Source organism: Jaculus jaculus, chromosome 3, assembly GCF_020740685.1.
Source record: "Jaculus jaculus isolate mJacJac1 chromosome 3, mJacJac1.mat.Y.cur, whole genome shotgun sequence".
NCBI lineage: Eukaryota > Metazoa > Chordata > Mammalia > Rodentia > Dipodidae > Jaculus > Jaculus jaculus.
The window spans coordinates 95,577,543-95,598,572 of record NC_059104.1 but is presented as its reverse complement, the minus strand read 5'-3'; the positions used below and the strand labels follow the sequence as shown (position 1 = coordinate 95,598,572).

The following is a 21,030-nucleotide window of genomic DNA, read 5'->3' as shown; positions in this document are numbered from 1 at the left end:
GCACTGCCCAGACCATGGTGGGCACTTCGCCAGTCCTTGGCCCCTACCACACCACCATTTGTTTCTGATTTCTCTCTCCAGCCTCAGCCGCCTGCCTCCCCTCCTCCCTCCTCCCAATACCAAGCACAGCATAATCCCCAACCACAACTGGTTCTAATTAGGACTGGGGGGGGGGGGCACTGTGACTCTTCTAGCCCAGTGCCTGTTCCCAAAAGGCTCCGGACACCAGGACACTCTAGGGAGGTATGTGGGTCTGTTCCTCACCCCACAGCACTCCCCCCCCCCGTGGGGCTGTGCAGGGTGGGGTGGGTGGAGGAAGAGGCAGGGGGCCATTAGATCAGAAGCCCACTACTGTGTGTGGCCCTTTTATGGGTGGCACCCTGGCCAGCCCCAATTCTGAATGACCGTGTTGGTAAATAGAATGAGAATAACAAAGTGGTGCTAGAAATAAATCTGGACGGGAACCTGGGATGGAAACCTGGAATGAGGATTAAGTGAGAGAAGGTCTTCTGGCCAGAGAGGACGCTAAGGTCTCAGGGACAAGGAAATGCAGTACCTTTGGCCTCTGAATCCAGGGATGGAGTCCCAGCCTCCCGCTGCTCTCCAGAGTCCACTGACACACTTCGTTCCCGCTTCACCTTGCCCTTGAGAGAGCTGAAAGGGGGCACTCCTGCCTGGGGGTTCTTCAGACTTGAGTTGCTAGGTGAAATCTGGTTGGCCTTGGCCCCATGGTTCCCCGCCCCCACGCCCTTTGAGCCCAGGTTGCAGGTAGGTCCTTGGTTCACATTCTGATGCTGGGATTGGGCCCCGCCATTCCCTGTCTTGCCATGATTGGTCAATTTATTTTCTGGGTGCATTGGCTTGGCTGGGACAGGGGGGCAGTGGCCGCGGGGGGACAGCGGCGGGCTCCCTGGAGCTTCTCTCCTCCTGGGGTGGGGTAACCTGGGAGAAGGCAGGAGAGATGTGGAAAGTTAATTCTACAAGAAGCTAGTCGTGCCTGTACTTTAACCGCCCCATCCTGCCTCACCTAATGGTGTCAGGGCAGCTGAGTGGCATCAAGACCACCTGCCGTTCCCTACCTCCCTCCATGGCTCCTCAGACAAGAGCAAATCCCCTTGGGGTACAAAAATGAGGCAACACTCCTCTCCACTCACTCAGACCCCACTAATGCAAGCAGAAAACAGGGCCTTGAGTTGGCAAAATCCACCCACCCCCAGTCCCCATATCCTCCAGCTGTCAGCCAGTGTCCTGGCAACTCTTCCTCTCTTGCACCTCAAGTTTCCAGTGCCCTCTCTTCCAGGGTTTGCTGTCTTCTGACTCCTTCCAAAGCCCTAAACCTCAACTACCCCATGTCTGACACACTAGCATATAAGGGCCACAGGACTTGAGTCACTGCTTATGCCACAGCCCTATTCCCTAGGGGAGTAGGGGGAAGCACAATTGAGAGTGGTACCCACGGGTCCAGGCGGCTCCCTAGAGCCAGAGGTGAAGGCCTGAAGAGGGTGGGCCGAGGGCCGGCGGGCAGGCAGGAACAGGAGGGGGGAGGGGAGGGGCAAGTCAAGCAGACTGGAGTGCAGCTTGGAAGCCAAGGATTCCTGCAGCCTAGGCTGCGGGCCCTTTAAGCTCCAGCCCGCTCCCCCCGCTGCCTCCCCCTCCCCGGAGACCTATTAATAGCCGCTGGAAAGATCACATCACGGGAGAGGATATTTATCCCCCCTCATTCCACACCAGCTCAGATTTATTTCAGCTCTGCTGTCCTGCTGCTGCCGCCTGGCCCTGTCTGCCCGCTTCTCCTGGAGAGGAGGAGGGAGGCAAGCACCACCCCCACTCCAGCTCCTACCCCAGCCAGACCCTGGCCGGAGGGCGCCATTGCACCTCACACTAGGGTGGATGGGGGTCTGCGCTAACGGTTTTTAGGAGGGAAGAGGTAGAAGGGACCAGAAGCAGCAGGCAGAGCTGGCTGCCAGTCCCCTTAGCCCCCTGGGCCCAAGCGCTAGGCTGGCTGCCAGACCATCCTGTTTCTACCCCCTTCAGCCCACTGATGGCCTGGGAGCCAGGTGCCTGGGGGGGGGGGTCGTCAAGCCATCACAGCTTGGCCCCATCACCAGGGGCCCTTCCCTTCCCCACTCTCCACACACATCCCTCCCTCCACGACACCCACACACCTTGTCTTGTTAGCCAGGATCCTCATGGCTCCCACACACAGTGGGGCTACGGCCCCTGTGCGTGCCCAGGGCCCAGCCAGGTACTCGGTACTGGAGCACGGACTGCAGCAACAAGCCCCAAAGAGAAAACTTGTGACTTGGGGAGGGGGTGCGGGGGGAGGGTAGGAGGGCGGCCCCAACAGCCCCGGGTCTAAGGAACTGGATAGGGTAAGATAGGATTGGAAAGGGGAATCTACCGAGACTGGGGCTCTACTCTCCGCTAGAGGCCAATTCTGTCGCCATCCCTCCCCTGCGTCTGGCCCTCAGGGAGCTTGCAGTCTGTAGCTAGCAAGCCCCCCAACCGGCCCCCAAGGGCTGCAGACACAGAATTCACTAACAGGCTAGGTCGCAAAGGTGAGCGAGCAGGAGGCGGCCGGAGGTCTGCTCTGGCCCACGGGGGGACTCCCGCTCCCTGACACGCCCCTCACCCACGACTCCACTCGGGAATCCCTCACTCCCCGCCCCTGCGCTGCGCCCTGCCCCGAGGCGCTGCAGCCACCAAGGGGCCAGGGTGGGGGCCATGCCCCGCCCCGCCCCCAGCTCGAGGCCTAGCCCGTGCCCATCCCGGCAGGCCCGGGCGGGCAGCGAGAGAGGCCTGGCGGGGCCCCGGGGCTGCAGCTGGGCTCTTCTGGAGACCAGTAACGCTGGCTCAGATTCCTCCCCGACCGCAAGAATGCAGGAGCCTCCCCTCCCCCCGCCCTGAACCCCCCCCTCCGGCAGAGCCCGAGCGCAGAGGCAGAGCGAGCGAGCGAGCGAGCGACAGAGCCAGCGAGGCAGCGGGAGGCGGGCGGGCGGACGGGGCTGCAGCGTGGACGGACACACGGACCAGTCCTCCCGGGGCTGGACTCGGCGGCAGGGCCCGCGGGGCTGGTGCTCCGAGACCCATAAGCACCCGAACTCTGACTCACACACACACTCACAGCTCACACGTGGACAGGGAGACAAAGACACGCACGGAGCCCAGGAAACTAGAGGCGGGCGGGCGGGCGGGCGGAGGTGTGCCAGGGGGACTGGGCTCCGCGGGCCAGCGGGAGTCGCCAAGCAGCTGCGGCGGGCAGACACCCCGGCGGGCGGGCGGGCTGGCGGCCTTATGGCAGAGTGGGAGGTGGCCGACTCATTGAACAGATGAGAAGACTGAGGCTCGGCCACAAGGGAGCTATAGAAAGTTGAACTTGAGAGTCACAAAGAACACACACAGAGGGTCATAGATACACCAACAAGATACACGGATACCTCATCTCACTGCCCTCGGCTCTGCTTTCCCTCCCCCATCTGTCTATCCTGGTCAAAGGTGGGGGAGAGAAATGGAAGGGGTCTTGGGCCCCAGAGCGTCCTCTTTTGGCAGGTCCAGCCAGACACGCCCATGCGTACTTCAGCTGTTTCCTGCGGTGAAGGCTAGGTAGGCTTTGGGACGGCGGGGTGAGGGCGACCCTGCCTGCCAGGAGTCCAACCCTAACTAATTTCCAAGGCACACTGGTCTTTCCTACTCCAGCTCTGTCTCTGGGGAAGAAGGCTCCTCAGGGGAAGGTTCCAAAGTCCAGGCCTAGCCTGCTACACTCTGCCACCCCCACCTCCTGCATCACAACCAGGTAAGAGCAGAGGCGGCAGGAGTCACTGGGGACACCTGGGACTCGGCAGGGACCTATGTTGGACATGCATCTCAGGTTCTCACCTTCGTCCATGTCTGGTTCTCAAAACTATCTACTCAGTTTGACAACAAGGAAACTGAGGTCTGGGAAAGGAAGCTGTGTGCCCTTGGGTCGCATGACAGTATCCGCAGGGACAGGGCCCCCATTCTAGGCGCTGCAGTGTCACCTTGGAGCCATGACTACTCATCTGATTGTGTATCAAATAGGTAGGTAGGGTTCCCACATTCCAGCCAGAGTTCAGCCCCTAGGGGCTGGACAGGGCAAAGGTCACCTACTACTTTTCTGTTTAAAACTACATAAACTGAGGGTCTAGCCTTGGCATTGTGGCCCATACTTGTTATTAACACTTGAGAGTCTAAGAAAGGAAGGTCATAAGTTTAAGGCCAGTCTGGCTACATAGTGAGTTCCATGCCAGTCTTAAGCTACAAAACAAGACCCTGTTCCCTCCCCCACAAAAAAGGGTATAAAAATTGGGGTCCTAGATAATAAGGACCTGTTAGGAAATGAGCCCTCTCCAGTGGCCCCAGTGAATCTCAGAAGTGCCAGAAGAATCTTCCTAGCCTGGCCCCCCCAGGATTCCACCCTGTCCCCCCCCCCTCAGCCGCAGGGCAAGCTGAGTCAAGCACAGATGAGTCAGGGCTCCACCATCTCACACCTCCTGTCTGCCCGTCAGGGGTCAGCCCCAACGTCCAAGACCCCTCCTCTCCTCTACACGCTCAGCCTTGGCTTGGCCTTGGGAGGCAGGAAGGCTGATTGCAGGCAGGGCCATTTTTAAGCAATGAATGAAAGCTTTCCTAGCACCAGGAGGGGAGGAGCCCCTGGAGATGCAGCAAGAAAGGAAAAGATGGAGCTCTGGGAACACAGTTCTCTTAGGGTGGGAGGAGGTGACATGTTCACAAACAGGGAGCAGGTGCAAGTCACCTGAGTGAAAGGCCTGGAGCAAACCCAAGAGAATGGGCCTGGGGCAAGGTGGCTGAGACAAAGAGGCTGCAGCCAGGCATGGTGGGCACGGCCTGTGAGTCCAGCTGCCTCAGGCAGAAAGATCATGCGTTCCAGTACAGGCTGCGCTATATAGTGAATGTCTCAAAACAAACAAGGCTTTAAGTCGTTGGTCATTTATTCCCACTGTATAAAATCATGGTGGGCTGCAATGTAAAGGTTCACGAGCACTCCCCCACTGGAGGAAGGAGACAAGGCAGGCTCTGTGCCTATAGCCTACAGGTATTTTTGTACCCACTCTGTTCAACACAACTGTCCCCCCCGTTGGGCAGGCACTCACATACACAGTGGCAACCTGTCTCTTGCTGGGAGCCTATGCTTGGTTGACCAGCCCAGCTGGCCAGGCCCACCATTCCCACTGCTCGGCTCATGGCCACCTTAAGGAAACCAGATGGCTTATGCCTATAAATCCCAGCATTCAGGAGGATAAAGCAGGAGGATTGGTGTGGATTCAAGACCAGTATGAGCTTCATAGTTTCAGGCCATCCTGGGTTATGAGACCCCCATCTCAGAAAATAAAATAAAATAAATCCTATGGCCAGGCATATAGTTCAGTGGTAGAGCTCTTTGTTAACAAGTGCAAGATCCCATGTTCAATAGTCAACACAGACAAAGAGAAACAAAACAAGGAACAGTAAGAAAAGGTTCTGGGGCAGGGGAGGCCCTTGTCCCCACACATAGGGCCCTAGTTTTCTCCTGGGTCCCTGATTCTTCTTAGCTCCTCTCTACCACTCAGGTCACTTCCTCTTCCTGACGTGGTGACTCAGCGGGTGGGGAGGTCAGGGATTCAGAGCCTAGCAGGAAGTCTGCTCAAGGACCAAGGTGTTACTCTGGGACCCTCTAGATGGGGACTTCCAGGCTGGGGGTGGGATGGGGTGGGCTTCCCCTAGCTCTGGTTCCTAGCAACTCTCCCCACACCCCTCCCTCAAAAAAGTCCATGCAAATCAAACATTTTTGCTTTAGACGTTCCACCTGGGAGTTTCCAGCCCCACCCCACCTGTAGACCAGGGTAAGCTCGAACAACCACAATCCTGCAGGACCATGAACTCTCCTGATCCTAGATCTCTCCAGTCTAGAATCTTTGATCAAGGTGCCTAGGAGGTCAGTTCAGCTGATCACTGTCCCTCTGGTGCCTGTGGCATGGCCTGAGCAGGCCTTACTTCACCTCACTTCTCTTGGCTCCTTCAGCCATTACCAGTGAGGCCCAACCTCAGAAAGCAATCATACCCTGGCAGTGGGGTGCCCCCAAAAGACTTCTGCCCAATCCCTGACTGCTCCCTCCCCTGGGCAGAGGGGTAGGGAGAGGCGGGGGGCACAAGGAAACAAGACAGGGCAGGAAGCCCAGGCAGGCGGCGGGCACTCTGGACCAGCCACAAACAGCCAACACAGGAAACCACAGCCCACCCCCGCCCACCCCACCCGCCCAAAGCTCTGCAAGAGAGGAGAGCCAAAAGCCTGGTACCCCGACAAAGGCCAGGGCCAGGGGTTAGCCCGGGGCAAGGGAGGAGCTCAGAGCTCTTCAGCCTTCTCTAAGACCCGGACCCTACCTGGGGAGGGGGAGAGGAAGCCAGGCTGGCAGAGGTGGTGCTGCCTCTTTAAATCCACCGAAATCCTGAGCTAGGCCCAACCCAGCTCTGGTTTCACAGGAAGGAAAGGAGCTCAGGAGCCAGTAGAGCAGGCGGTAGTGGCTGGAATCAGCCCCACCGGCCCAAATATATCTGGTCTCCACCCGCCACCCCACTGGCACTTCCTGCCCCCTGGCACCTGTACCAGAATGGGGGGTAGGAAGGGGTCCAGGTGCTACTGTTCCCTTGTGGGAGACCCTGATCTCAGAAGGTGGCTTGTTGCTGGATATACATGGATAGGAAGTGGCTTCCCAAGCCAGGATGACCAGAACAGGGAGAGATGAGCAAGGCAGCTTCTGGGGGGCCTTCATTTGGTCCTAGTCCCCAAAGGGGTTAATCTGGCCCCTACTTGGGGGGGTAGGGGTAACCGAGGAACCTCCTCCAAACTGCCTGGCTGCTGGGAACAATGAGGCCATTGTGGGAGGAGTGGAGTGAGGGCAGGCTGCTGGCACGGCCGGCACACCGCAGGCGGGACCTCACCCAGAGCCGGCCTGCCTCGCTCTGCTCTCTCCCCCAGGTACAACCAGAAGCAGGCACATCCACCAGCCCCTCACCTTGTCGGCCCGGCTCAAGCTCTTGGCATTGGCATCACCTATAAGGCTGAACTTTGCCTATGCTGACATCCAGACAACCATGACCCTCCAGGAAGCAGGGGCACGTAGGCCAGGGCTGGGTGGGGGTGGGGTGGGGGTGATGAGACAGGATGTATGCCTGTGATCCTCCAGCAGGGCAGACAGGAAGGCCAAACAGGGTTTCTAGTGTCAGTCCTGGCACCCTCAGGCAAGAAGGGTTTAGGAGATTGGGAGAACAGTGACAGGCAGGGTCCCCTGCCCCCAAGCCTCTTTCCCACACCCACTGCATAAACCTTCTCCCCTAAGAGGTTCTGGTGTCTACAGCAACCTGGAGTTGGGACCCCCACGGGCATGGGGATGCAGGGGAATGAGATTTACTTTGCAGTCAGGCAGATGCTGATCACATCCTGCCCCTTCTGAACTAGGGGACCTTGTCCACCCTTTCATCCTCTGAGCCTCATTTCGCTCATGAGCAAAATTAGGATAATTTTTCAAAGTGAGACAATAGCGGCAAACTACCTACAAAGTGTCTAAGAACTACCAGCCCTCAACTAACTGCCTCTGGCCCTGATGGTCCCTTTTTTAATCTCCTGCCCTGGAACCCAAATATGTGGACATGTCATGGGGATTCATTTGGTGACAGCAGATGTCAGGTAAGCAGAGCCCATGGGCATCATATTAATGCTTCCCTCTGCCCTCCTTGGGAAGTCAGTTCTCTCTGCTCGCAAGTCTCTGGGACTCCCCGGGCTCCTTGACATTTTCTAACCCAGAGAACAGCTGTCTACTCTCTTTAGCCTCAGGTCTGTCTCAAAGACCCAAGAAGTAAGTACAGGGGGACTTCCTTTCCATAGTGGCCTGCACCCTGTCCAGCTGGTACCTCTGCCTGATCTCCTCGGCAGTACGTGCAATGTTGGGCTGAGAGGGAGCTAGACTGTCTTGCCATGGACCTCTTTAAAGAGTGGAAGGCTTGGGAGAGGAAGGACAGTGGATAAGCAGTTATGGAAAGTAGGAGGCCCAGGGAGAAGACATATTCTCTTCTCAACTAGAGGGCTCTACCTCTCAGGGTGGCCCCCAAAGAGTTAACAAGGCCCTAAAAATAACCTGCTCCCAGCAGGACCCGATGATCAGAACCCTCCAGCCATCTGTTCCCATTTTCTCCTGTTCACATTGGAACATCTGAAACCAGCCCCAGAGCCCCAGCCTGATCCCAAAAATAGCCCCAGCCTGCCCAAGGAACAGGCCCAGAGGCTGGGCACAGGCTAACTAGCCAGCCCAACAGTGGGGCATGATGGCCCAAGCAAATAAACCATCACCCCTCAGCCCATGCGAAGGTGATATTCCCCTCTGTCCCAGAAGGAGGTGAAGAGCAGAGGCAAGGGGCTCTGGCCCATCCTTCCTAGTGCCAGGCCAGAGAGGGCACAGGCCTCAGATCAGGAGTCCTATTATCCTAGGCAACTCTGTCATATCTCAATTCCTAACACATCCCAACCAGCTGTCTGCACCTTCTCTTCTTGGGGGCACCCTAAACCTGTTGTCTACTCCAGGGCTTCCTACCCAGAAGTTTCCAAGCTCCAGCCCATCTCCCACCCCAATCCCATCCCATGGTCTTTGGAAGCCCTGGTCACCCAGTGGCCTTTAGCATTCTCCCCATCACAGGGCACACAGATCTAAAGCAGAACTAGGATGTCCTCTGCCTGACCGCCCCATCTGTGAGCTCCCAGACATGGCTATAACTCAGCTCCTCTACATCTCACAGGCCCAGGCAGGGACCCTACAAATTGAGGCAACCCTAACAGCTGCCACCTCCATAGGGCCATGTTGCTTGTCCAGGAAGATCCCTGACCTCTAGGCCAGGAAGGAGAGGAGGTGGACACTGAAGCCATTTAAGGACAGAATGTCTTGTTCAATCCAGTGAAAGAACAGAGCAGCAGGGGATGGATGGTGGGAGGGGCACTGAAGCTGAACTAAGCAAACAGCCTGGGGGAGGGAGGGCTGGGCCCAGAGTGTAAGTTCTAACAGATCGGGGAGGAAGGGACAGGTCCTACTCCAGGCCCACCGCTCTCTGGAAAACAAGGTGTCATCTGGCACAGTAGAGAAACTGAGGCAGCAAGATGATCTATCTGGAAAAGTATCTCAAACTAAGAGCCCAAAGTGCTGGATGGGTTGGGTCCCACCAATCCCTACTCTCTCTCCTTCTATCAGTCCTCCTGGGAACCAAAGGCCCGGGAAAGAGGTCCTACAAACGCTCTGCCTAATAACAAAGAGGAGGCTCTCTAACATGTCAAGCATTTACCCAAACCTGTCATAGGCATTATCCAACTGAATTCTCAGAACAACCCTACTAAAAAGCTTTGTCTTGGGACCAGGTATAGTGGCACACACCTTTAATTCCAGCAATAGGGAAGCAGAGACGGGAGGACCTCTGTAAATTCCAGGCCATTAAGTGCCCGGTTAGCCTGGGCTAGAGTGAGACCTACCTTGGGGGGAGAGGGAAGCTTTGTTTTTAGTACTGGGGAAGGAATCCACGGGACCCGAGTATGCTAAACTAGTGTTTCTACATTGAGCTATATAACCAGCTAAAGGATTTTTTAAGTTCTTTTTAAAAATGTTTTATTTTTATTTATTTATTTGACAAAAAGACGGGGAGAGAGAGAGAGAGAGAGAGAGAGAGAGAGAGAGAGAGAATGGGTGTGTCAGAGCCTCCAGCCCCTGCAAATGAACTCCAGATACATGTGCCCCCCTTGTGCATATGGCTTACGTGGGTCCTGGGGAATCGAACCTGGGTCCTTTGACTTTCCAGGCAAATGCCTTAACCACCAAACCATCCCTCCAGCCCTTTTTCTTTTTTGAGACAAGATCTCCAAGGTCTTCCTCTAGTCCAGGGTGACCTTGAACTCATGCTATAGCCTAGGCTGGACTTGAACTCACAATGACCCTCCTACATTAAGCTCCAGAGTACTAGGATTATAGGACTGTGATAATAGGTTTTCTTCTTATTTTTATCATCATCATTATTATTGTTATTGTTTTTTCTTTGTTTGTTTGTTTTGGTTTTTCCTGACTCAGGCGGACCTGGAATTCACTATGTAGTCTCAGAGTGGCCTCAAACTCTCGGCGGTCCTCCTACCTTTGCCTCCCAAATGCTGGGATTAAAGGCGTGCGCCACCACGCCCGGCTGTTTTTTTTTTGTTGTTGTTGTTGTTTGTTTGTTTTTTTGAGTCAAGGTCTAGCTATACAGCCCTAGCTGATCTGAAACTCATTAAAACCAAGCTGGCAGGCCGGGCATGGTGGTGCACACCTTTAATCCCAGCACTTAGGAGGCAGAGGTAGGAGGCTCACTGTGAGTTCCAGGCCACCCAGAGAATACAGTGAATTCCAGGTCAGCATGAGCTAACGTGAAACCCTACCACAGAAAAAAAGACAAAAACAAAAAACCAAGCTGGCCTTAAATGTGTGGTGATCTCCCTGCTTCTGCTTCCAGAGTGCTGGGATTACAGGTCTGTTATTCAGGATGGTCTTGAACCCCTGGAGTCAAAGTAATTGACTCCAGTTAAGCTCCTACCACACCTAGCCCTAGGAAGCACTTTTGTTTTAGTTGTTTTCTTAATTTTTATTTATTTATTTGAGAGAGAGAATGGGCACGCCAGGGCCTCCAGCCACTGCAAACGAACTCCAGAAGCGTGCGCCCCCTTGTGCATGTGGCTTACATGGGTCCTGGGGAATGGAGCCTCGAACTGGGGTCCTTAGGCTTCACAGGCAAGCGTTTAACTGCCAAGCCATCTCTTCAACCCTAGAAAGCACTTTTATTCATTTAAACTTTTTAAATTTTTATTCATTTCTTTGAGAGCGACAGAAAGAGAAAGAGGCAGATATAGAGAGAAAATGGGCGCGCCAGAGCCTCCAGCCACTGCAAAAGAACTCCAGATGTGGTTGCCACCTTGTGCATCTGGCTAACATGGGTCCTGGGGAATTGAGCCTGCAACTGGGGTCCTTAGGCTTCACAGGCAAGTGCTTAACCACTAAGCCATCTCTCCAGCCCTTTTATTCATTTTTATATTGTGTTTTTATTTCTCCCCTCCTCCAGGTAGGGTCTCACTCTAGCCCAGGCTGACCTGGAATTCACTATGTAATCTCAGGGTGGCCTCCAACTCATGTAATCCTCCTATTTTTGCCTCCTGAGTGCTGGGATTGAAGGCGTGCACCACCACGCCCAGCTAGGGTTTTTCTTTTATTTTTCTTTTTGTTTCTTTTTATTTATTTATTTGAAAACAAGGGACAGAGGGAGAGAAGGAGGCAGATAGAGAGACAGAGAGAAGGAGGCAGATAGACAGAATGGGCGCACGAGAGCTTCCGACCACTGCAAACGATCTCCAGATACATGCGCCCCCTTGTGCATCTGGCCAACGTGTGTCCTGGAGAATCGAACCTCGAATTGGGGTCCTTAGGCTTCACAGGCAAGCGCTTAACCACTAAGCCATCTCTCCAGCCCTAGGGTTTTTCTTTTATACTGGGTCTCACTCTGTAGCCCAGGATGACCTCAAACAAGGTAATCTTCCTGCCTCTGCTTTCCAAGTATTGAATTACAGGTGGGTACCACCACACCTGGCTTAGAAGGCACTGTTATTATCCACCCCCCTTTATAAGTAAGAAAAGTTAAGTGCCTAAGACATAGCCCATGATTAGACCAGGATTTGAAACAGGACATTCCAACAGTTGGCTTCTTAGCCATGGCACTGAGCACATATCTCATGGCATCAGTCCTTCAAGGACAGAATGAGTATTCCTTCAAGCCTCTGCCCTCTCATCCCACACACCCTCCCCTCCATTCTTGCTAGGTACCAGGTCCTGCCCTGGAGAGCACAGCTCCTGCCTGAGGAGATCAAAGGATTCAGTCCCCAGCCCATTGCACACAGGTGCCACCAGGCCTGAACTCTGAAGAGAGCAAAGTTCTAGGGCCTCCCCCAGCCCCGCCCACCCCCAATCCATTACCTCCTCACTTATCCAGGTCCCTAACAGTCAGACAAGTCTCAGGACAAACAGCGCAGGACCCCTGCTGAGAGATGTCCTACCCCCCCCTCCCCACTCAAACCCCAGGTGAGGGGGGGTCAAAGGTTAAGTGGGACTCTCCAGGTTGTGTTAAGAGTCCAAGCCCTTCTTCCCACCCACCCACCACTCAGCCACACCTGCCCTCTGCTCCCCACTTTTCTTCACTTCCTCCCTGAAGAAGGGTGGCCTCCAGCAGGGAAAGTAGAGGCGGGTTAGGTGAAGAAGCTCCCCTCCTGAAGACAGTCCAGGAGAAAGAGGCCCCTCCTCCCAGCAAGCACTTCCTCCAGCTTTCCTCAAACAGGAGCTCACACAGGAGTATTTGTTGTGAATTCAGGGAGTTGTTGCTAAGTAAGGAGGGAGGGGAGGGAGACCAGGTTCATTCTCCCTCCCCCCCTCCCTCCCTCCCTCCCTCCCTCCCTCCCTCTCTCTCTCTCTCTCTCTCTCTCTCTCTCTCTGTGTGTGTGTGTGTGTGTGTGTGTGTGTGTGTGTGTGTGTGTGTTTGCTGCCCCTGTGGGACTACAGCAGAAAACGTCTTTGACTGAACCAGCAGAGGCCAAAGCCAGCCAGCCGCAGCAAGTAATTGGGATGCCCAGGAAATCTACCTTGCAGTCCAGGTTGACGGGGTTCTGGTTCTCTCCACCTCCCAGGAGGGAAAAAGACAGCCAAGGGCCTGGAACTTTCACTGGCACTCAACTTTAACCCTTCCTGTCCCAGCCCCACCCCCACTTCCTGCAAGGTTCTAAGTTGAAGGCTATTTGGCCACCCAGAGCCAGAGAAGGCCTCCCTCCACTTGGGGGAGGGTAGTGCAAGGAGAAGTTGGGGCAGAAAGCCAGGAGAAGGAGCTCAAAAAACGCAAAGCCGAGCAGAAGACTAAGCCAGGATGATGTGGCTGCTGTGGACAGGGACAGGGACAGGGATGAGGATGCCAAAAAGGACACGCCCGCACACGAACACGCTCACCTCCGCAGCAACGTGTGCCCGGCTCAGGCTCAGGGATGTGATCTGGGATGGGGGCTCCCTGTGGAGAGAGGGTCACAGCTAGAAGTCCCATACCAACAATCTGGGCCCCTACTCCTCCCAGAAGCCCAGTCCCAGACCCCCACCCCTAGAAATATGTATACACACACAACGGACAGCTCCGGGAAGTCTCCGAGCTACTCAGACATCCCCCTCCCCAAGCAGGACTTCTGTGGACTGGCGGGGAGCCAGGCTTGACCCAGCTGCCCCCAGCCACTCCCCCTCCCAGTCCTGGAAGCAGAGAGAAGGCACTGGAAGACCTCAGAACTCCCTGAGAGTTTGGCCCCACAGGGAGAGAGAGGAGTACAGGACTCCCACGACCAGGCCTGAGGACTTGGGGGGAAGGGTGGGGGAGGCCCAAGGACCCCAGCTTCCAGCACCAGTCACCCCCTCCCCCAGGTTATCTCATGACAAGGAAAAGCTCCTAGGTGCCTATATATCACTGTGTAGTCTCCTTGGCCACAGCCCTGGTCCCCTGAAGACACAAAGTCCTGGGGACCTGGTCTGGGTGGGAGGGCCTGGGGTGACAGAGGGTTAGCAGTTCAGTAGCGAGGACTGGGTGAAGCTCCCACAGCAGGAGGGAGGGAGGCTAGTGGCTGGGCTCAGTTTGTACTGGGGGTCAAAGGGGAGTTCTTTTCCGAAGAATTCTGGGAGAGACGCCAACTAGAGCAAGCTGCTAACCACCCCTCCCTCTCTCTCCCTGCACTGGGGTGGGGGGGTGTCCCTGCCAACCAGACTTAACCCTCTGCAGCCTGTGTTGCTCTGGCGGCCCCAGGACATTGTTGTTGGGAGGGGACCTGGGCTGTCCTCAGCTTCCAGTGTTAAGGGTGAGGCAGCCCTGACACCACCACAATGTGATTGCCTCCACATGGCCCCATCTGGCACCACCCTGCCCTCCCACCACCTGAGTGACTTTTCTGGGCTCCTCTCCTGGAGGTGTCTACAGTGACATGCGTGTGCGTGTCTCAGAAACAGATATTGAGAAACAACTGAAAATTCCTTGCCAAGGCCCTCCCCTTGCTGGGTCACCAAGCACTGTACCAATGTGTGCCTCTACCCCTCCCTTCCTCCTACTGCACCAGGGACCAGAAGCCAGGAGGAAGGGGAAAAAGACACAGCCTATCTTATGCATATCTTCTGCCACTGTCTCCATAGGCCATGGCCTCATACAAGGTCTCTACCTGGCCCTCTTCCTTCTCACTGGCTTCTACATGTACTTCCAAAGGAAAGCCTTAGGATATAGCCTGAGATTCCTGGATGGGAAACTGAGTCCCAGCAAGAAATCAGGGCTTGCAGGTGTCTGTAGCCCATCATGACAAATCTGTTTTTACTACCAGGCTTTAACCAAAAGCAACAAAAGCAAAGCACTCAGAATCTCCACTCTTGCAGAACCCTAACTGCAGTGGGAGGGAGTGAGATTGGGCATCAAGGACTTCCCTGCCAGCTAGAGTGAGACCCAGCCTAAAATAAAAAGGGAGGGGTGGTCTGGGAAAATAGAAACTTAAAGAGTTCAAATATCAAATAAGCTTAAAAGAAGAAAAAAAAGCCAGTGTGCACACATTTAATCTCAGCAATTTGAGAGGCAGAGGTAGGAGGATCACTGTGAGTTCAAGGCCATCCTGAGACCACCTAGTGAATTCCAGGTCAGCCTGGGCTAGAGAGAGACTCCACCTCGGAAAAACAAAAACAAAATAAACAACAACAACAAAAAAGAAAACACTACTAGCCCCACCCCAAATGCCTGAATCCCAGGCTCCTCTCTGCCTCCTGCTCAGGATTATAATTCCAGTTTGTTTGGTCATTCAATCCTAACTACAAAAGTCAAGTTTTCTGATCTTAAATCTACCAACCAAACCACAGGTAAATTGTGAATGGTTGTTCTAGGTCCCCAATGACGCAAGTGACCCCAGGAGTAGGAGGATCACATTCCTTTAGATGCCCCTCCACAGAAGGGGGGCTGGAGATACTGAGTGGGTATCTATGAATTTGGGGGTTGGAGAGGGCAGGCCCAGGGACAGTTTATCCCAATGTTGTCTTCCCACTCCTCCACTCTCTCTCCAAGGACCTCAGAGTTGCCAGAAGCCTTGGCCTCGCTCCAGGAAACCTCCCTATCAAAGGGCAGAGGACTCCACGTCCCAGGGAGCTGCAGGAGACCTGTGACTACACACCCCAGACATGTTCCCAGGGAGGAGGAGGAGGAGGTGGAAGAGATGCAAAGCACATACATGTGCGTGCATACACATACACACACACATACACAAAGACACATACCTCAAAAATATCCTCAGATACACACAACTGAGAGAGAAGCAGATGTACTTTCAAGGTACCTCCTAAAAATAGCTCCATAGTCTCCTTCAGACCCGTAAGAGATTGGCGGCTTCAGAGACAATCCGAGAGAGCTCAGGAAATAGCCAGTCACATTGGAACTGCCCAGAGATACACCCACTCTGGTACACACAGAGCCACACGCCCGCAAAACAGAACGCGGCCATGTGCTAGAAACACAAACTCAAACACAGCACGTTACAGCGCAGCGCATGAAGCAGTTGAAGTCAGATTAGAGGACAGTGTCTGAGTTGCTCGTGGGGAGGGGAGTCAGAGGGGGGTGGAGAAGAACCCAGGGATTTCAAAACAAACCTGGTTTCGAAATGCTGGAAATGCTGGATTCAGAGCCATTCCCAGTTGAGGCTGGGGGGGGGGAGCAGGGGGGAGGGAAACGCAAGCCAAACTGGGGATAGCAGCCCAAGGAGAAGAGAAGATGGATCCCACTGGGTGGAGAAGGGAGCCCCAGAAAAAGATACAAAAGTAGGAGGGTCAGCCAGCCCATAACCAAGCAGGGAGGCCCTGCTTGCTGGACAGGAGGCAAAGGAGAGGCCTCTGTTGGCTTTTGCCACTGACAGGAAAATTGAGAAGGCCAAGAGAGGCCTTGGCTCTCCCTCAGGCCTGAGAGTAAGGAGGAACCTACCCCCTTACACACTCATGGGCCAAGGTGCCAGCCTCCTCCCCTCCAGAGCAGCACCCTGCATCACTACCCAGTTGGACAACAGAGACTGAGAAGGGGGACAGAATGTGGACTACAGCCTTTTCCACCCTCAGAGCTGAGAGACCATCTCCCTGCAAGGGTGCAAAGGAGACAGAGACGGTGTAACCTACCCCCACACCCAGAAAGTCACCCTTCCCATGGTCAGAACCGCCCCTCCCCCACCACTAGAGAAAGTCAGCAGAGCTCACTGAGGGAGGGAGGGAAGGAGGGAGGGAGGGAGGTCAGGCCAGGCTGGGGGTGGGGCTCTGGAGGCCCGGCCCTGGCACCCAGCAGAGGAAATTCCAGGCTGTAACTCCAGGCTGCCTTCAGGACTACCCATCCAAGTGACATGCAGCCAGCAGCTCAGGACCCTAAGGGCTGTGGCCTTCTTCACCTAGCCCCTCAGCTTCGGGCCCAGGCTGCCAGCCCTCCAGCCCCAGCTCTGGTCCAGACTTGGGGAAACTTAATAATCCGGCCCTGGCAGACCCTTTGGGCCAATCTGAGAGCCTCTTTCCCAGGCCGCCAGGAGGCAGTGCCCACAGTGTGACTTTGGGTGGGCAGCTGTTGAGGCTGGCAGGCAGGGGCACAGATGCCAAGCTACGGCAGCCAGGTGCTCAACAGGTTGAGCCAGTCCCTGGAACTGCCAGCCCCACCCCAGGGAGAGCGGGCCTGGCAGAGGCTCCCTGCCCGCGGCACCCAGCCTGTGCCGCTTTGCTCCCACGGCTGCCCACTTTCCCACGGTGCCATCCCCCTCCGTCTCCTCCCCCCAGGTCAGCACCCGGGCAGTGCCCACGGCTCTGGTACAAAGAAGCAAGTGAAGCCATTGCCCTGTCATCCTTGGGTGCCCAGGCTCTTGAGAAACCTCACAATGAAGCAGCCCAGGAAGAGCGAACACAGCATCAGGACACCAAGAATCCCAAACCGCCGCCACCCCACCTCCTCTCCTTGCGGCCCCCTTTGATCCTGGAAGATTGGATACAGATACTCAGGCTCCCTAAAGCTGCCCCCAGGGCACTGGGACAGAACCCCAGCCCGAGGCAGAGCCACAGGCTCCTAGTCTTAAGACTCTCCGGAGGGGAGGCTGCAAAGCTAAGTGACTACTGACTCCCTCTACTTAGGCCGGAGCTGCTGCCACCTTCAAGGCTGCCAGGGCTTTCCTTCCACCCCATGCAGGGGCTCCTGGAGCTCCATCCCAGCCACTTCCCTCAAAGGCAGGCAGCCCCTCTTTGCACAGCATCTCCTTTAATCTAAAGCGGGTGCCTGGCATTCCAGCCCTTGCTGAACTCACACTGCTACCCTCTAGGTCTCTTCTCACAGGCTACTACCTTGCCTGACTGTAGAAGCTGATCCCCCAACCTAAGGCTCCTGCATTAAACCAGGTACCAGGAGTTAGTTAGCACTAGGTCCCAACCTAGCACCTGTGCACAGACCCCAGATTCCTATGAACCACCAGCTCTTCTCTAAATCCTTATCATAGCTGCTCCCTCCTCAAGACTCTACATCCTCGTAATTAGAGACTCATTCTGAGCCTCCATCTGTACCTCCTAAACCCATCTCCAGCCACAGGGCCTCTGCTAGCTAGGGACACCAGGATCGCTCTAGACACAAAATTTAGGTATGTTACCCCTCACCAGCAGCATTCTCAACATAAGCTCTATCCCATCCCAAGCAAAAGCAGCACTGTTTAGCAAACAGCCCCCTCCCACCTCAGCAGAGGGAGGTGGCCAGAACCCTGGCCTTCCAAGGAGGTGGATGGGTTGATCCCCCGAGGAAGATAGCACCTTCCCTCCAGGTACTAGGTTCCTGCTTCCCTCCCTGCTCCTCACCTTCCTCTTGCATTCTCACCCTGACCTGGCCCTCAGGGCTGACACCGGGAGCGTGCTCTTCTCCTGGGGCCATGAAATCATGGTGACCAGAAAGGCAGCCAAGCCCATGCTGGGGGCAGAGGAACCCCTACCCCAGGAAGTGGCTGCTTCCAGGAAAGGCTGAGGAGAGGGGGTGGAGAAGGAGAGTGCAAGCGTTGGTCTATGTAGGGTTATAACTGATACAATACATTCCCAAGGAAAGCAGAAGCCCACGGAGGAGTACAGTGGGAGGAAAGAAGGAAGGCAAACGATCAAGGGGGCCACAGAACCCCTTTCCCAGGGCTCTGACACATGCTCAGCTCCTTTCTCTCAGAATAACACTTTTACTCCTGCTGCAGAGGTCCCCCAGACACACACAGGAACACATACCCCAAGCTGCAGACAGACAGAAAGGGGGAGGGAGGAAGGAGGTATCAGAAAAACCCGGAAGGAAGGAAGCTGGACAGACAGACAGAAGTTGATCCTTGCTCCCTTGCTCCACAGAGACACACTCCAGACTCCCAGACTTTAAGAGACATTCTCTTTCTTAGGCCCCAAGAGAGACAGGAGGAGGCTAGAGCTATCTCCTGAAAACAAATTCCAACAGCCCTGGGGTAGGACATACCTCAGCCAGAAGGCCTCACATTCCTCCCCCAAGGGCTCCTACGGAGCAAGGCAGGGGCCACCTCCCCTTGGCAGTACAGGGACATCTCCAAGGAACTGTGCGACTGCCCCACCCCCAGCCAAGCCCACACCACTCAGAATCCTTGGCAGGGAAGGCTCCTTCAGGCTGGGCTCCTGCAGCTCAAAGGCAGTGCCTCAGGGCAAAGGATGACCCCAGCTCTCCCTAGTCCCCAGACTCACCTCCTTCTGGAGGTTCCCATTAGTCTAGGGAGGTGTGCTGAGGTGCTGGGATCCACGGGGTTGGAGAGCCTGGGAGGGGGACTACATCTCCCAGAAGCCCCCAGGGCAGGGATCCCTGCTCCAGCTGGCCCAAGGCCGGCCTTGTTCTCAGCGCTGGGGTGGCAGGGTCCCCCCACTGCCCTTAAGCAATTCTTCTCGTGCCCTGAGTCTGCCAACCTGATTGGGGGCCTAAGAGTATCCTCCATTGACCCTGGGGGCGTCCCCCGACCCCTAAACAGCCTAGGATACATGCCAGAGGGCAAGAGACAATCAGACTGTGCGTCCCCTCCCCAATTCCAACTGACCTCCCTCCCCGCGCTCCAGCCGGTCTGGCATGACTTTCACCCTCTCCCTCGGCCCACCCCTCACCTTGCGCGGGTCGGGGGTCCTCACGCCAGGCCGGAGATGGACGCCATGACCAGGTCAGGTTCGGTGGGTGGATTGGGATCCTCCGGCTGGACAGTGGAGGTGCGGAGAGGGCGGGCAGGCGGGTGCTCTTTTGATCCTAGGTGCCTTAGATCTCAACACCAGCCCGGCCAGGGAGCAGGTATCCGGGAATCCTCGGGTGCCTGGGTTCCTGCCTCCCCACCGCGGAGCATGGTCGTAGATGCCGGGAGGGACACCTAGCACACCCGCCCGGGCCGGAGCTCGGGGCTGGGGTCTTGGCCCCGAACCTCTCGGCTCCGATTCTGCTCCTCCTCCTCCTCCTCCTCCCTTCCTTCCTTCCTTCCTTCGCCTCCTCCTTTCACTTTCCCCGAAGCCCGCGGGGACGGCGGGCGCGGGCCGGGGAGGGGGCTGTCGAGACGCTTATTGTTGGTCGGACGCCGAAGGTCCGGGTCGCAGCCCCCAGGCGGCGCGACGCCAGGGGACCCCGGCGTGCGGGCGTCCGGCCGGCTGGCTCCCAGCGGCGGCGGCGGTGGGCAAGCGGCCCCGGCTCCGGGGCATGTCCGGCCACTGGCTTCGCCGCACGCCGCCGCCTCCCCGGGCTCCCGAGCACCGCCGGAGCCGCGCGCGCCCCTCCGCTCGGCTCCGCTCCCCAGCCTGAATAAGCATCGGGGCTCGCTGGCTGCCTCCTTCTGCCTTCATACCAGAGCCCGGAGAGGCCCCTGTCAAAATAAGAGCTCCCCCATCTCGCTCGACTCCTCGCCCAACCCGGGCTCCGCCAGCCTCCCAGTGGTCTGACTCGGTAAGGCGCCCAGCCGGCTAAGCATGAGGCAGGTTGGCCTGGGGCGGGGAAGGGATCTTCTATCCTTCTCTACGGATTCCCGAGGACTGGGAAGGACAGGCACCACGAGCATCCCAGACTAGGAGAAGCTCGACAAACCTACCCCTTCTATCTGCGTGGATTGGAAAGAGTGGGAGTTGCCTGGACATATACACAATACTGGCTCCCCTCTTCATTGTATCCACCCACATCCATTATGCACTGAGCATCTCTCATTCATCTCCTGGTAAACCGTGAGGTCCTTGAGGGTGTAGACTGAAGGTTTTCAACTAAATCTTCAGCAGCGCAAAGTTAGTGCGTAGGAAAATGTGTGTGTTTAATCCCAGCACTCGAGAGGCAGAGGTAGGAGGATCGTCATGAGTTTGAGGCCACCCTAACACTATATAGTGCATTCCAGGTCAGCCTAGACTAGAGCAAGACCCTATCTCAAAAAAAGAAGAAGGTGGGCTGGAGAGATGGCTTAGCGGTTAAGCGCTTGCCTGTGAAGCCTAAGGACCCCGGTTCGAGGCTTGGTTCCCCAGGTCCCACATTAGCCAGATGCACAAGGGGGCGCACGCATCTGGAGTTCGTTTGCAGAGGCTGGAGGCCCTGGCGCGCCCATTCTCTCTCTCTCCCTCTGTCTTTCTCTCTGTGTCTGTCGCTCTCAAATAAATAAATAAAAAATTTAAAAAAAAAAGAAGGTGAAGGAGAAGAACAAGAAGAAGAGAAAAGAAAAAATGTGTGTGAAAGTGAAACCTTTGTCTTCTCAAATGAACTCTTTAACACCCTATGGGACAATAGAGCATTGAAAAATAAATTGTAGGGCCGGAGAGATAGCTTAGTGGTTAAGGCACTGGTTTGCGAAGCCTAAGGACCCAGGTTCAGTTCCTTGGGATTCACTTAAGCCAGATGCACAAGGTGGCGCATGTGTTTGAAGTTCAT

At 55.8% G+C, this 21,030-nt stretch overlaps 1 protein-coding gene across 3 annotated transcripts in view; it reads right to left on the bottom strand.

Moving 5' to 3' along the window:
• The window catches only part of Bcl9l (BCL9 like), a 29,923-nt gene extending 10,219 nt beyond the window's left edge, over nucleotides 1-19,704 (bottom strand). Inside the window, exons 1-4 of one of the 3 annotated variants that reach the window (XM_004667323.2) lie at nucleotides 19,254-19,704; nucleotides 13,056-13,113; nucleotides 2,166-2,267; nucleotides 557-942 (exon numbers count right to left, since the gene is read on the bottom strand). In XM_004667323.2, the coding sequence (XP_004667380.2) occupies nucleotides 557-942; nucleotides 2,166-2,191 (412 nt within the window). In that variant the 5' untranslated portion in view covers nucleotides 2,192-2,267; nucleotides 13,056-13,113; nucleotides 19,254-19,704. The remainder of the gene's footprint in view (nucleotides 1-556; nucleotides 943-2,165; nucleotides 2,268-13,055; nucleotides 13,114-19,253) is intronic. The other 2 variants (XM_045144868.1, XM_045144867.1) reach the window with 2 other exon arrangements.
• Between the last annotated feature and the right edge of the window lie 1,326 nt (nucleotides 19,705-21,030).